Here is a 16,634-nt window from a genome sequence, read left to right as displayed (position 1 = left end):
AGGATTTTTCAGGGTGTACACAGTTTAAATTCAGCACATCCTGGGTTCTCAGCATTCCATGTGCTGCATAATCTTTGCTATGACCTGCCAGTAAACAAGATAAGGTACACAATACTTCTCGAGGGGAAGGTATTTTCCCTTTCCCTCAAGCTCTTGGGGAGAAGAATGATGGCAAGTTTGGAGGGCATTGGTACTTCCATTTTGGTCTTCTCCCGAAAAGCATTTCGGCTTCATTTGAAAACAGGCCAGTAATTGAAGCTAAGCCATATCTGAATCATCTCAATTTCCTATGCTAGCTTTCCACTAAAAAAAATGTATTTCCTTAATCTGCCCTCCCTTGTTTTTATGAGTATGTTTTTTCATCTTTAAAAAACCCATTAATCTATCAATCAGTAGCATTCATCAAGTGCTTACTATATGCAGAACACTATAAGAAGCACTTGGGAATGTACAATACAACAGAGTTGGTAGATGGGTAGATGTATTTCCTGCCCACAATGAGCTTACACTTTAATGATGAAGTTTTAAGACTTTAATACTAAAAATGGCCTCATTATCCACACCTATTCCACAGATTCAGTACTGTATCTTAAAAGAACGTGGTACTATATCTGAGTTCTTGTAAGATCTGACAATTCTGCACAAATAAAATCTGATTAAAGCATTCTAAATTTCACTAATTTAGTTCATTCAGGCTAAATTGCCATAAGTGCTCTGTTGACATATCAATACTTACAAAAGTACTCTTGCAGAATATTCCATAATAGTTTCCAGTAAATTAAATTTCACATTTGAATGGTTTGAGACTACCCTATTAAATTAAATCTGGCCATTTTATGAAATACTGGAAAATCTTTTGAAATATCAGTAGGCTGCAAATTGATTTCCTCTAGAAGAACGAAACTGGAAATCTCTGTATGGGAAGGGTATTTTTTCTAAGTCAATAGGTTATAGTTCATACTTATGGGAGAAAATACTATAAAACCACCTGAGTTGTCTTTTCTAAATGAATTATATCTCTACTCTTGGTGTTTGCTTTACATAACTTTCATAATTTCAAAATAACACCATGTTGTTATTGTACAACTTGAACAGTTTTTGGTTTTTGTCTATGATGTGCGTGATGTGTGTCCTCATTTTTATTAACAGAGGCTTGAGGACTGAGAGCATAAAATCAAAGATTGCAATTGTGTTGTTTCCTTGGGTGTTGTGAGAGGAGCTGGGAGACGTGGGACTCACAGGGAAATGAGGAAGATAGTTTACAGGTGGCAATGAGGGGAAGAGGTGGGAATTTAATAAGATAGGTTGTGGGTAGAGTGGAGAATCCAGGGAGAGATGTGGGGGTTGCCTAGTCACCACTGTACTTCCAAAGAAGTAAAAGTTGTCTCCCTTATTGTGGAACTTCTTTCACTTATAAGTTATTTATTTTTTCGTATTAATATCTGTCTCCCCCTCTAGATTGTAAGGTCTTTATGGCTAAGGAATGTGTCTGCTAATTCCATTGTACTCTTCCAAGAGTTTAATACAGTACTCCGCATATAAATGAACAGTAAATACCATGGATTGATTGATTGATTGATTGATTGATTAATGTGACTATGTTACTCATCTAGAGTAAATTAGTTGATTAGAGTTAGTTGATTCTAGGTCACTTAAGGAAAAATAGGGAATCAAGCCTTAGCTTATTAGTAACATTGTCCTATGAGAAAACTAGTTTCATCTTAAAACTCTTTGAATTACAACACAATTCCAGGAGCCAACTGTGCGGTAAAACCAAAGACCCCAGAATTATCTGAAGGATAAAACAAATGCAAGCATATTCATTGAGAAAAAAAGAAAGCATGAAACAGGCATGGGATTCACAGGAAGAAGACTCCAGGCTTCTCTAGGATAGAGACCATATCTTTTACTTCAGTTGTATGCTCCCAAGTGCCAGTTCCAGTGCTCTGCATGCAGTAGGTGCTTAACTGATGATGTTGAAGGTGAAGAATAGTGGAAGGGTAGATGATAATGATAGAGGAGTGAGACAAGAGAATGGTGAGGGGTGGCAGTTGGAGAGTGCAAGATAAGAAAGCCAGAGCATAGGGAAGTTGGACAGAGGAGGTGAGAAGTTGCTGGAAATAATGGGAACACATTAAACCAGTGTTCCTTCAGCAAGAACTCTGGTGGGTTTAAGCAATTTCTGTGGAACTTGTGCCAAAATTGGGGTGTCTGGGGAGGATTTTAGGAATTAGGCCATTTAAGAATGGAGTCATTCAAAATATACCAGTATTCCTTTTTCTTCTAAATCCTACATAGGGATATTGCATTATTTTGTGCAGTGGAATTTCATGTTTTAAAAAAATGAGCAGGTAGAGTGTCTTTTTGCCATGCCTGCTTTGGCAAAACCACTATGCTCCCAACTCCAATAAAAACAGGTTTCTAGTACAATGGTCATTAAAAGGAATGTGTTTTCTTCTTCAAAGCAGCAATTCCCTGATTTCATTTCAACTGCTTCACAAAATTATGCTTCAGGAGTGGGCTAATTGTATGAACCATGTTCTTAAAGATTAACTTGGACACAAATTGAGTTATAGTTTAGAGAACAGGTTGACATTGTTAACATTAATGATTTTCTAGACAATACTCTTGGAAAATCAAATTGAATACATGACTTGATGTACCTAGCAATATACTCCTCACTAAGTAAATTTTCCACAGTATCTTAGAACCTCATTCCAGCAATTGCTGATAAAAGACTACTGGTTTTTACTTCACACAGCACAAGGTTTTTTGAATTGTTCCTAGATTCTGGATATGTGTTTTTATTGTTGTTGCTGCTGTTGCTGCTGTTGATTGGGTTGTCTTTACTTTTTTCCCCCCCTTTAGTATTTGTTAAGTGCTTACAATGTGCCAGACAATTTACTAAGCACTGGGGTAGATACAAGATAATTGGGTTGGACACAGTCCCTGTCCCACGTGGGGCTCCCAGTCTCAATCCCCATTTTATAGATGAAGTATCTGAGGCACGAGAAGTGAAGTGACTTGCGCAAGTTTACGTACAGACTAGTGGAAAACCTGGGGTTACAACCCATGTCCTTTAACTCCCAGTCCCATGTTCTTTCTACGAGGCCATGCTGCTTCTCATAAGTTATGTGATTGTTTTCGTAGAATCCAATAAATGTTGTAGATTTTGTTTCCTTATAAGGGGGACTTGGCCTCTTTTTATTATTATTATTATTATTAATATGATATTGGTTAATCACTTACTATGTGCCAGGCATGGTACTAAGTGCTGGGGTAGATACAAGCAAATTGGGTTGGACACAGTCCCTGTCCCACATGGGGCTCCCAGTCTCAATCCCCATTCTATGGATAAAGTAACTGAGGCACAAGAAGTGAAGTGACTTGCCCAAGTTCACACAGCAGACAAGTGGCAGAGCCGGAATTACAACCCATGATCTTCTGACTTCCAAGCGCATGCTCTATCCACTACACCATGCTGATTCTTTGTTTTCAATGGACATAATAAAGGGAAAATACTTTTTTCAGAAATTGTTTCCTCCCTCTAACTGGACCTATGTGTGTCTCTCTGCAAAAATAATATTCACTTCAGTGCTGCTCTATACAGCAGATTTATGGGACAACAAGCACATCTCTGGCCTTGCCCTACATTTACCTATTTTAAGCAACTAATGGACTGTATACACGCAGTGTGTTGCTGAATTCACTGCAGCACAGAAGGATAAACTTCACAGCAGCTGACTCGGCAAAAGCTGTTGTTCCCAAAAGACAAATGCAAATATTTGTTAGCTGTGAATGATTCCACTCTAAGCTGGATTGCCGGGTTCATAATATTGGAACTAAGGTAGATTGATTTCTGTTGTTTGGACCTTATTGGAAGGCATTTCAAGATAAAATCCTCATACAAGGCTGCAAGTGGTAGATACATGGGGCAGTGAATGTTGTCAATGATAAAAGATAAAAGATGATATCTATACTTTTATAACTATTTTGTTAAAATATGACCACTGTATCTATCAGTTTTGGAAAGTCATTTTGCAGTAAATCTCAAAAGAGAAGCAGTGTGGCCTGAGAGATAGAGCATGGGCCTGGGAGTCTGAAATGACTTGGGTTTTAATCCTGGCTCGGCCACTTATCTGCTTACTTGCAGATTAAAATATTAAAATAAGCCTTATGTGAATTCTAAGGAAACAATTTGTAAAAAAAAAAAAGGAAAAAAAAAGATACGGTTTTTCTCCATTGTACAGTTTCAAAAGTTAAAGTCTCATGCATTCCCCAAGTGAATGAATAACTTAACCTTTGGAATTCAGAAATATCTTTTCTTCTTCATCCCCTTGGCTAACACAGACTTGCCTGTTCAAAAAGAGTCTTGAAATTTGTCAGAAAGAGAGGCAAGAAGAGGAAGGTGTAGATGTCTATACAATATACTAAAGAAGGAAAGATGTTTCAGTCTAGGAACAAAGTTTTCTTAGAAAGTTTTAATTCAGGATGGAACATAATACAACCAGATAACAGAATTCTTTTGGAAGAACACCTAAATGTCACCTCCAGAAGACTGAAATTCAAAACACAGGAAGCAAGGCATCAAGAAACATCTGGAATTTGAATGCTGGCAAGTAAGTTTCTTAGTAGCTATCAACTGTGTATCTTTTCAGTCCATGCCATTTGTTTAGCAATTCAGTCACTAAACATTTGGAGAAAAACTTAGTAAAACAAAATTATAGCAATTGTTCATGGTTTTTACATTGCTCTTGTGGTGTTTTCACCTCCAGAATTATTCTGGGTTAGTGTCAAAGTCTTCGTATTATTTTTTAAAGTGACTTTAATCCATATACTTTGTTTTATCTGCTCTTGCATTTTCCTACTTAAACTTGTTTGAATTTAGGAGGAAACTATAAACTGTTCAGCTGCATCCAAAAGTCCAACAAATCCAGGACCTCATCATGCCCAAAAACTGTATGAAATCATAATTTGCTATTTGCCCACTTGCTTTGGACAAGCAAGGTAGAAAAGAGAAGCAGCTTGGCCTAATGGAAAGATCATGGTCCTGGTATTCAGAAGACAGGGGTGCTAATCCTGGCTCCACTACTTGTCTATGACATTACGTGAGACACAACTTCTCTTGTTCCTCAGTTTCCCCTTCTATAAAACAGGGATTCTGTTTTACTTATACTGTGAACCCCATATGGATAGGGACTGTGTCCAACCTAATTACCTATTCCCGTGGTTAGAACAGTGCTTGACCCTTGGAAAGTGCTTAACAAATACCATGGTAATAAAAGAAGTAGGGAGTCCCTATCAACCACAAGCTAAAGATGAGTCAGCAGTGAAACATGATATTTAAAAAAACAAAATAAAAAATGCCCATCTGATTCTAACTAGGAGAAAGTAGGTATGAGGCACAAATCTTTTTGGGGGTGTGAGTTCACTCAGGTGGCTGCTGCCACCTCCTCTTCATATCCAGCAGATCACTACTCTTCCCATTTTCAAATCCCTACTTAAATCACACCTCCTTCTGGCAGCCTTCCCTCTCATATCCCCACTTAAGCCCTCGCCCTGTCCTTTTTTCCCCACATCACTTACATACCTATCTTTAAACTCAGTTGCTTCCCCTTCCTGCCTACGAGTTCTGTTGTAGGCTCCCAAACACAGTGCTCTATACCTATTAAACCCTCAGCAAGCAATAATAATAATAATAATGGTATTTGTTAAGCACTTACTATGTGCCAAGCACTGTTCTAAGCACTGAACTATTGACTGATTGGGTTCTTCCCCTAGAATCAGTCTAAGCCTGGCCTACATTGGAGTCCAATGTTCAGTTTTGAGTCCTGCTGAACAGTGACATGGAGAAGTTGGAAGACGTTCAGTGAAGTGCAAGCAAAAAATTAAATATTAACCCTGGCGTTTTTAAATCTTGAAAGCAAAGGGCAAATGGGGAAGGAAGCATGAATGACAATTTAAACAAACTCATTTCTCCTATAATGTGGGGATTACATTCTTGCAAAATGCATTGAAGAATATTTGCAAATATTTATCTCCTCTAGTAGAGTGCAAGTTCCTTGTGAGTATGGAATGTCTGTGTTCCTGTTGTACTTTCTCATTCTTAATCAATCAACGGTATTTATTGAGCACTTACTATGTACAGGGTACTATACAAAGAGTTTAGCACTATACTGAGCTACATTACTCTCAGTACAGTGCATTTCACCTGGTGAATGTTCAATAAATACAATTAATACAACTGCCAGGTTCGTAGTACTCACCAATTTTGACCCCACATGCATGGGCACTTCCATAGGTTTACGACTCCCACCCCCAAATTGTGGCAAGGGTGGTCTCCTGAAGACTCAGTTCTGGGTCCCCTTTTATTCTCCATAAACACCCATGCCGTTGGACAAAGCATTCACTCCCATGGCTTCAACTACCATCTCTATTTGGATGATTCCCAAATCTACATATCAAGCCCTGACCTCTTTCCTTATGTGCACTCAGTCTCCCATTTTTTTCCGCTGTAGGGGCATCTCTTCTCAGATGATTCACTGGATGCCTCAAGTTTATCCTTTTCATACAGAACTCATCTTCCCACTGAAACTCTGTTCTCTCCTTCACTTTCCCATTACTGTAGACTGCACCATCATCCTCCCTGTCTCAATAGCCAATAACATAGCCATTTTCCTTGACTCCTGTCTTTCATTCAACCCAAACATCTACCAAATCCTGTCAGTTCTACCTACACAAAATTGCTAAAATCTGTCCATTCACCTCCGTTTAAATTGCTATCATGGTCAGATCCAAGGCACTTATCCTGTCCCATAGAAGCAGCATGGCTCAGTGGAAAGAGCACGGACTTTGGAGTCAGAGGTCATGGGTTCGAATCCCGACTCCACCACATGTCTGCTGTGTGACCTTGGGCAAGTCACTTAACCTCTCTGAGCCTCAGTTACCTCATCTGTAAAATGGGGATTAAGACTGTGAGCCCCACGTGGGACAACTTGATTACCTTGTATCCCCCCAGCACTTAGAACAGTGCTCTGCACATAGTAAGCACTTAATAAATTCCATCATTATTATTATTATTATTATCTTAACTACTGTATCAGCCTCCTCATTGATCTTCATGCCTTCTCTCTCCCTACTCTAGTGCATACTTCATTCCGTTGCCCGGATCATTTTTCACAAAAAAAGTTCTGTGCATGTATCCACTCTCCTCACAAATCTCCTATGATTGCCCACCCACCTCCGCACAAACAGAAAGTCTTTATCATTGCTCATCTTTACTATAACCCAACCTTCGTGTTTCACTTCTCTATCACCAATCTATTCTCTGTACCTCGATCTCACCTGTCTCACTGTTAACTCTTTGCCCATGTCCTTCCCCAGCCTAGAACTCTCTCTTTCTTCATATCCAACAGACAACCACTCTCCCAACCTTAGAAACTTTACTAAAATCTATGCCCCTCCAATAGGTCTTCCCTGATAAAGTCCTCATTTCCCCTATTCACCCTCTCTTCTGCATCACTTATGCAGTTGATCAATCATATTTATTGAGCACTTACTGTATGCAGGGTTCTGTGCTGAGTGCTTGGGAAAGTAAAACACAGCAATATAATAGACACATTCCCTTCCACAGTGAGCTTACAATCTATAGGGGTTAATCAGGGAAGGCCTCTAGGAAGAGATGTGCCTTCAATAATAATAATAGCATTTATTAAGCACTTACTATGTGCAGAGCACTGTTCTAAGCACTGGAGAGGTTACGAGGTGATCAGGTTGCCCCCCGTGGGGCTTACAGTCTTAATCCCTATTTTACAGATGAGGTAACTGAGGCCCAGAGAAGTTAAGTGACTTGCCCAAGGTCACACAGCTGACAGTTGGTGGAGCTGGGATTTGTACCCATGATCTCTGACTCCACAGTCCCTGCTCTTTCCATTGAGCCACGCTGCTTCTCTAAGACTTTGAAGGTGGGAAGAGTAATTGTCAGTCAGTTATGAAGAGGGAGGGCATTCCAGGCCAGAGGCAGTACGTGGGAGAGAGGTTAGTGGTGAGATAGTTGAGATTGAGGTACAGGTCGACATTAGAGGAGCAAAGTTGTAATAGGAGAGTAGTACTGAGAGGTAGGAAGGGACAAGGTGACTGAGTGCTTTATAGCAAATGGTAAGGCATTGGGCAAGGGGTTGGTGGCAAGACAGAGAAGATTGAGGTTCCGTGAGTAGATAGTCATTAGAGGAACAAAATGAGCATGCTGGGTTATAGTAGGAAATCAGCGAGATAAGAAAGGTAAGCCAGTGGTAAGGAGTTTCTGTTTTATGCGAAGGTGGGTAGGAAACCACTGAAGGTTCTTGACGAGTTGAGAAATATGGACTGGATGGGGGTTTTTTTTAGAAAAATGATCCATGCAGCAGAGTGAAGTATGGACTGGAGTGGGGAGAGTCAAGAGGCAGGGAGGTAAGCAAGGAATGTCCTAGCTCTTGTTTGGAACATCCTTCCCCTTTCATATTCGACAGGTGCTCACTCTACCCACATTTAAAGGCTTTTTAAAATCACATCTCCTCCCAGAGGCCTTCCCTGAATAAGCCCTCATTTCCCCTACTCCCTCCCACTTCTGTGTCATCCTTGCACTTGGATTTTACCATTTATTCACTCCATCCTCAGCCCCACAGCACTTATGTACATATCCGTAATACATTTTAATGTCTGTTTCCTGCTCTAGAGGAGCAAGGAGTGGACCAACTCTGTTATATTGTACTCTCAAGAGCTTAGTACAGTGCTCAGCACACAATAAGCATTTATTAAATATGATTGATAGATTGATTGATGTTCCTTACACTTTCCCATTTTCCCCAGCTGTAATTTATTGTAATGTCTGTCTCCCTCATTAGGCTGTGAACTCCTTGTGGGTAGAGATCATTTCTCCCAACTCTATTGTATCATAGTGCTTACTTAATGCAGGGCTCTGCACACAGTAAGCACTCATTAAATATCATTGACTGATTTAGATACCTTGTCATACTGTATCCAGACATGCTCTCATTGTCAGAAAATGTTTCCTAAATTTCTAAAAGTGTTCTGATATGAATGGACTGTGACACCCACCACATCAGAACTGACTGCCTATGGAGGAATTCTGATTCAATGACTATGAGTTACTAGTCGCTCATGTTTATTTATACAATATGTTTGGCCATAATGGCAAAGAAAGGTAGAAAACAATGATAAAAAATAGTTTACCACCACAACCTCTTTATGGAGCATGTTATTTTGAACATTTTAGCATGAAACATTAGCAGCTTCAGTTCTGTGTCCCCATTCTCTATCTACTCACACTCCTTTGAAGGACTCATTTGTTCTTATGATTTCCACTACCATCTGTATGTGGATAATTCAGTACTGGTTGGGGGAGGGTGGGTAGAGAGAAAGGGGAGACCAGGATAAATGACTATTAAATGGGTCACTTTGTCAAGTTTGAAATGGCTAGACTATAAGCTTGTTGTGGGTAGGGAAAGTGTCTACCAACTCTGTTATATTGTTATAGTGTACTCTACCAACTATCTAGTATAGTATTCTGCACATAGTATGTGCTCAATAAATATAATTCATTGATTGATTGGTAGCAAAATATTTAAAGGACTTGTAGGGTTTTCTGAAACTCTACAAAGTGGATCTAATTTCATTCTATTGGTTGAATTAGGATTTTATAACCCCTGAAGACCCTGCAGGAAAATGAAAAATTGTCACCTCCATAAAATAAATCTATAAAGCTAAAGTGAGTTCTGAATCTTTCTGATTTCTGAACAGCAGGCCCAGTTTTCAGAAGGGAATTGCTGCAGGAAAGAAAATACCCCACGGGAGTCCTCCACAAATAAGAAGGTCTTCGTCTAGGTCCAGACCAACTGGGGTTTTAATCAAATGTTATCGCTACTGCATTATTGATATAGATTTGTTGAGGCCAGCAGGATGATGCTGTATTTCCTCCTTATTCCCACTCCAATAGCATAAGGGCCAGTCTAATTTTACAATGTGTGATTTCTCACTGTGTCTAAAATTCAACTTTGATGGAAGTGAAACTCATTGGCCATATATGTGTGGGATGAAAAAAATGTTGTCGACAAGAAAAATAGTGTTTCTCTTCAACTGATGCATTCTTATGACTCCTGAGTTCTCAATAGCAAAGCTGAATTTTCTGAGATTCAACCCTAAGCCTGTACACCTAGAACCCCAGGAGCAGTTGAGGAGATTAGGCATGGCTTCAATATTTCCTCTAAGGGGCTCAGTACAGAAGGAACCCTAAGCCCCCATTTCCTCTTCTTCCACTCCCTTCTGTTTCAGCCTTGCACTTGGTTTTGCACCCTTTATTCACCCCTCCCTCTGCTCTACAGCACTTCTGTATTTATTCATATTAATTGTGTCTGTTGGTCCCTCGACTCTAAACTAGTTGTGGGTAGTGAACGTGTCTAACAATTCTGTTATATTATACTCTCCCAAGTGCTTAGTACATTGCTCTGCACACAGTAAGCAGTCGATAAATATGAATGATTGATTGATTGACCTGCAGGAGTTACTCTGACTTGTGGCCCAAACGACACTGCCTGCCACAAGCCATTACCGAAATGTACTTTGTAGAAGCTCCTTCTCTTCAGCCTTTCCCCTCTCTGTGCTTGAAGCAACATTTAAAGCCTTCAAATTAAGCATTTCCCAAGAGAAACTAGACCAGTGTTTTGTTATCATTCATTTTGGGTTTTTAAAGATGAGAGAAATTATTTTTTTGTACATTGATATTGCAGTCTTAGGAGTAGTTTCTGATTGGCTCCAGAATCTGTCTGATGGACAGCTCCTGCCCAAAGGGTTGTACATAACCACCCTGCTCTCATTTCTCTGATCTGTAGATTATTTCTTTCTCTATTTTTCAAAAGTCTTAGTGAGCCCTGCCAAAATATGAAAAAAACACACTTTGTTTTTCCTCTATGAGAAGAGCTCCTACTCTTTCTGTCAATTCTATGCAACTCTATGCCACTCTCCACTGTTCTTTGGGCAGGCAGAGAAGAAAAAATTCCTACTTCCTGCCCAACCCCACTCTCCAGTTTCAACTCCCTTCTTATCCCTTCCCTTCTCCCCAGTTCTTTTCCCTCTCCTCTCCCACTAAAGTTACAGGCAGCTGCTTTTCTGATGTGAACAAGAGATAAGGGACAGATAGTCAAGAGACAGAAATGGAAGAGAAAGAATCGCATCCCTCCATCATCGTCATCATCAATCGTATTTATTGAGCACTTTCTATGTGCAGAGCACTGTACTAAGCGCTTGGGAAGTACAAATTGGCAACATATAGAGACAGTCCCTACCCAACAGTGGGCTCACAGTCTCCAGGCGTGCGAGTAGCTGAAGAAGAAACCGCCCATCTAGCAGGCCCTCTATTCCCTTCCTGTGCATTCTGCATTGCATAGTAGGGCTGTTGATCTTTTTCCCTCTCCCATTCAGTGTCTTTTATGCCTTTACGCCTCACTCATTCCTACCCTTCCATGGCTGAGGCCAAGGCCATCACTGTGGGTTCCTGTTGCACTCTGATCTTTGAGGCTTAGTGGATAGAGCATGGGCCTGGGCGTCAGCAGGACCTGAGTTCTAATCCCTGCTCTGCCACTTTTCTGCTGGGTGACCTTTGGCAAGTCACTGCATGTCTCTGTGCCTCAGTTACCTCAGCTATAAAATGGGGATTAAGATTGTGAGCCTCATGTGGGGCAGGGACTGTGTCCAACCTGATTATCTTGTAGCTACCCCAGTGCTTAAAACATTGCCTGGCATATAATAAGCACTGTTTTTTTAATGGTATTTGTTAAGCACTTACTATGTGAAAAGCACTGTTCTAAGTTCTGGGGTGGATACAAGGTGATCAGGTTGTTCCACGTGGGGCTCACAGTCTTAATCCCCATTTTACAGATGAGGTAACTGAGGCACAGAGAAGTTAAATGACTTGCCCAAAGTCACAGAGCTGACAAGCAGCAGAGTCAGGATTAGAACCCATGACCTTTGACTCCCAAGCACATGCTCTTTCCACTGAACCATGCTGTTTCTCTAACTTAACAAGTACCATAAATAAAATACATAAAAGGAATCTGAAACTCCCCACTTCTAGGCACGGTACACTTTCTCCATTCTCTTGTTTTCATTCATTCATTCAATTCATTCAATCATTTTTTTAAGTACTTACAATGGGCAAAGCATTTTACTAAGTGCTTGGGAAAGTACAAAACAACAATACAGTGACAATCCCTGCCCACAGTGAGCTTTCTTTCTAGAGGATGAGGTCACTCACAGTCTTTTCTCCAATTATATCTTATTCTTCCTCCGAACTGTACATATTCTGTTGTCTGTCTCTCCCCCATTAGTCTGTTAGCTCCTTGAGGCTAGGGATCATGTCTAGTTCATCATTATCATTGTCATTATCATCACCAGTGATAATATTCATTCATTCAGTCAGTCGTATTTATTGAGCACTTACTGTGTGCAGAGCACTGTACTAAGTGCTTGGGAAGTACAAGTTGGCAACATATAGAGGCGGTCCCTACCCAACAACGGGCTCACAGACTAGAAGGGGGAGACAGACAACAAAACAAAACATGTGGACAGGTGTCACATCATCAGAATAAATAGAAATAAAGCTAGATGCACCACATTAACAAAATAAATAGAATAGTAAATATGTACAAGTATAATAAATCTGTACAAACATATATACAGATGCTTTGTGGGGGGGAAGGAGGTGGGGCAGGGGGATGGGGAGGAGGAGAGGAAAAAAGGGGCTCAGTCTGGGAAGGCCTCTTGGAGGAGGTGAGCTCTCAGTAGGGCTTTGAAGGGAGGAAGGGACCTAGCTTGGCGGATGTGCAGAGGGAGGGCATTCCAGACCAGGGGGAGGATGTGGGCTGGGGGTCCACGGCTGGACAGACAAGAACGAGGTACAGTGAGGAGGTTAGCAGCAGAGGAGCAGAGGGTGTGGGCTGGGCTGTAGAAGGAGAGAAGGGAGGTGAGGTAAGAGGGGGCGAGGTGATGGAGAGCCTTGAAGCTGAGGGTGAAGAGTTTTTGCTTGATGCATACGTTGACTGGCTGCCACTGGCGATTTTTGAGGAGGGGAGTAACATGCCCAGAGCGTTTCTGCACAAAGATGATCCGGGCAGCAGTGTGAAGTATAGACTGAAGTGGGGAGAGACAGGAGAATGGGTGATCAGAGAGGAGGCTGATCCAGTAATCCAGTCGGGATAAGATGAGAGATTGAACCAGCAAGGTAGCAGTTTGGATGGAGAGGAAAGGGCAGACCTTGGTGATGTTGCGGAGGTGAGACCGGCAGGTTTTGGTGATGGATTGGATGTGAGGGGTGAACGAGAGAGGATATTGAGAGCTTACTATGTGCAGAGCACTATATTAAGTGCTTGGTAGAGCACACTACTTAGTGGACTTTCTTAAGAGGCTAGAACATCCCTCTGTAAATCATACATAAGCATTTAATAAATACTACAAATTCCATTGACTGATTGATTGATCAGACCACTGAGATTGTAATTCACTTATTCTATGTTCCCTGAGGGCTGAACTGATGAGCCTTCTGGTTTACTGGGCAAAGTGCTGAAAAAGCATTGATCTGAAGTTACAGTCTCTCCTCTGTATATGCCCCCCGGCCTCTCTCCCAACCCCGTTCCCAGGGCTAATGTGGATTCAGCACAACTTGTATGCCATGGTCTAAAGGGAGGGAGAAGAAATGAGAACTGCAATCACAGTATCCTAACACATGGCTGCCCCCTACTGTCCGATAGGTTGAAAGCTTTTGCCAGATTTTCATATTCATCTTTCAAAGTTACAGAAAGGACAATTTTGAATTTATTTTCTGAGTTTTAGGCCATGTTTTCATCGTCATCATCCATGTATTTGTTGAGGGCTTTCTGTTTGCAGAGCACGGTTCTAAACACTTAGGAGAGAACATTACAGCAGTGTTTTAATACTGATTCCTTCTGCTATAGTTTTGTGTGTGTGTGTCCTTTTTGTTGAACCCACTCACATAAGTGCTTAGTGCAGTGTCCATACACAGTAGCACTCATTGATTGATTAGAAAATAGAATACCTATTTTCATATACTGAACCTTATTCACAAACTGTTCTGTTTATGTACCATCCTTCTAAGCAAAGTCTATTCAGAAATGAGGGCAAAGGACAGTTCTCAAGATTTGACATTTTGATTTACATCACAATACACTTCCAATGTTTCAGGTTTGACCACCTGTTTTGACTTTACAGCATAACCACTGACTATAAAATATTATTTTACTTTATGGCACTTGGTCCATTTACTACAATAGAACAGTAGGTAAGATGGATGTGTCCACAGTGTTTATTTATGGTGTTGGCTAAATGCTTACTATGTGCCAATCAATCAATCAATGGAATTTTTTGAGTATTTATTATGTAAGCTGGCACATAGAAGCACTTAAGTACCATAAATAAAATAAATAAAAGGAATCTGAAACTCCCCACTTCTAGCCACTGTACACGAGAATCAGCATGGCTCAGTGGAAAGAGCACGGGCTTGGGAGCCAGAGGATGTGGTTTCTAATCCCAGCTTCAATGCTTGTCTGCTGTGTGACCTTGGGCAAGCCACTTGGCCTCTCTGTGCCTCAGTTCCCTCATCTGGCAAATGGGGATTAAGATTGTGAGCCCCATGTGAAACAACCTGATTACCTTGTATCTACCCAGTGCTTAGAACAGTACTTGGCACATAGTAAGCACCTAACAAATGCCATAATTATTATTATTATTACAGAGCACTGTACTAAGTGCTATAGTAGATACAAGATAGGTTGAACACAGTACATGTCCCACATGGGACTCACAGTCTTAATCCCCATTTTACAGGTGAGAGAATTGAGGCTAAGAGAAGTTATTCATTCATTCAGTCATTCAGTCGTATTTATTGAGCACTTACTGTGTGTAGAGCACTGTACTAAGCACGTGGGAAGTACAAGTTGGTAACATATAGAGACACTCCCTACCCAACAATGGGCTCACAGTGTAGAAGGGGGAGATAGACAACAGAACAAAACATGTGGACAGGTGTCAAATCATCAGAATAAATAGAAGTAAAGCTAGATGCACATCATTAACAAAATAAATAGAATAGTAAATATGTACAAATAAAATGAATAGACTAATAAATCTGTACAAACTATACACAGGTGCTGTAGGGAGGGGAAGGAGGTAGTTATGGGGAGGTGGAGAGGAAGTTATGGCAGACAGGTGGCAGAGCCAGGATTAAAACCCACTCCTTTTAACTCCCAGGCCTGTGCTCTATCCGCTAGGCCATGCCTTCCCCAGTGATTCCATTTCAGGATCCAATACATAACTCCAACTCCTCCCCATCTTCTCCCCTGGCCTCTCCCATTCCTCTTCCTTGTCCCTCTTTGAATTTTCCCTCACTTCTGACTCCAAATCCACTGCCTCCCGTAAACCCCTAAATCTACTGTCTGATCCTTTACACCATCTCAAGGATAGAATGTGGTAGATCAAGGAGAGAGAGAGGAGTCAAAGGTGATTCCAAATTTGTAAACCGGAGACCGGGGATATATGGAGACTAGTGATGTTAATGGGCAGTTTTATGAGGAAAGAGGAGGAATTTAAATTAAATTAAAATTGAACTTGAGATTGCAACAGGAAAACCAAGAGGATGCTGGAGGAATTTGGTAAGCAAATAGAAGGTTTTTGAATGATAGAAATGGATATCATCAGTGTTATTATTAAGTGTCTATCGTGTGCACAGCATTGCACCAACTACATGGAGAAGCATATCAGAAGCAAAAGATGACATCCCTGGCCTTTAGAGGGTTATCATCTTATTAAGAGTCACCCAGATAGATAAGATAGTTGGCCACCTACTCTCTAAATATAAGGAAAATCATTACAGTTGCTCAGTTGTAAACTCCTGAAGGGCAGAGATCATGTCTACTTACCCTTTTGCCCTCACCCCAGGGCTAAGTATAGTAATAATAATAATAATAATAATAATAATAATAATAATAATAATGGTATTTGTTAAGTGCTTACTATGTGCAAAGTACCGTTCTAAGCACTGGGGAGGTTACAAGGTGATCAGGTCGTCCCGGGGGCGGGGGTGTGTGCTCACAGTCTTAATCCCCATTTTACAGATGAGGTAACTGAGGCACAGAGAAGTTAAGTGACTTGCCCAAAGTCACACAGCCGACAGTTGGCAGAGCCAGGATTTGAACCCATCACCTCTGACTCCAAAGCCCGGGCTCTTTCCGCTGAGACACGCTGCTTTTCTAGTGCACAGAGTAAGCACGCAGTAAATACCATTAATAGATTGATTACTTCTTGGTCCACAGGAATGCTCTGTTTCCAGAGTTCAGAGGGTCTGGGGAATGCCCAGAACTCCCTGTTTACCAGGCGGTTTGTCTGAGGGTGTATGGAAAAGGAGAAGCGAATCTCTTCAGACCTTAGATTTGGCAAGACATCACTGACAAAAACATCTCCAGAGAAGAAGCTACTAATTCACAGGAGATGCAGCATGGCGTAGTGTATGGATCACGAGCTTGGGAGTCAGAAGGTTATGGGTTCTAATTCCACTCCGCCACTTGTCTCCT

General features: G+C 41.0%; 1 protein-coding gene across 3 annotated transcripts in view; it reads left to right on the top strand.

Moving 5' to 3' along the window:
* Window positions 1-16,634, top strand: part of OXR1 (oxidation resistance 1) — a 362,168-nt gene that overhangs the window by 180,408 nt on the left and 165,126 nt on the right. Inside the window, exon 1 of one of the 3 annotated variants that reach the window (XM_038744620.1) lies at window positions 4,595-4,619. The exons of the other annotated variants lie outside the window; for them this stretch is intronic. Within the exon in view, the coding sequence (XP_038600548.1) occupies window positions 4,610-4,619 (10 nt within the window). The 5' untranslated portion in view covers window positions 4,595-4,609. Of the gene's footprint in view, window positions 1-4,594; window positions 4,620-16,634 lie in introns of those variants that run through there. 3 annotated transcript variants of the gene reach the window in all.

Source organism: Tachyglossus aculeatus, chromosome 4 (genome assembly GCF_015852505.1).
Source record: "Tachyglossus aculeatus isolate mTacAcu1 chromosome 4, mTacAcu1.pri, whole genome shotgun sequence".
Taxonomy (NCBI): Eukaryota; Metazoa; Chordata; class Mammalia; order Monotremata; family Tachyglossidae; genus Tachyglossus; species Tachyglossus aculeatus.
The sequence above is the reverse complement of the archived record's forward strand: the minus strand, read 5'-3'. Positions and strand labels throughout refer to the sequence as shown.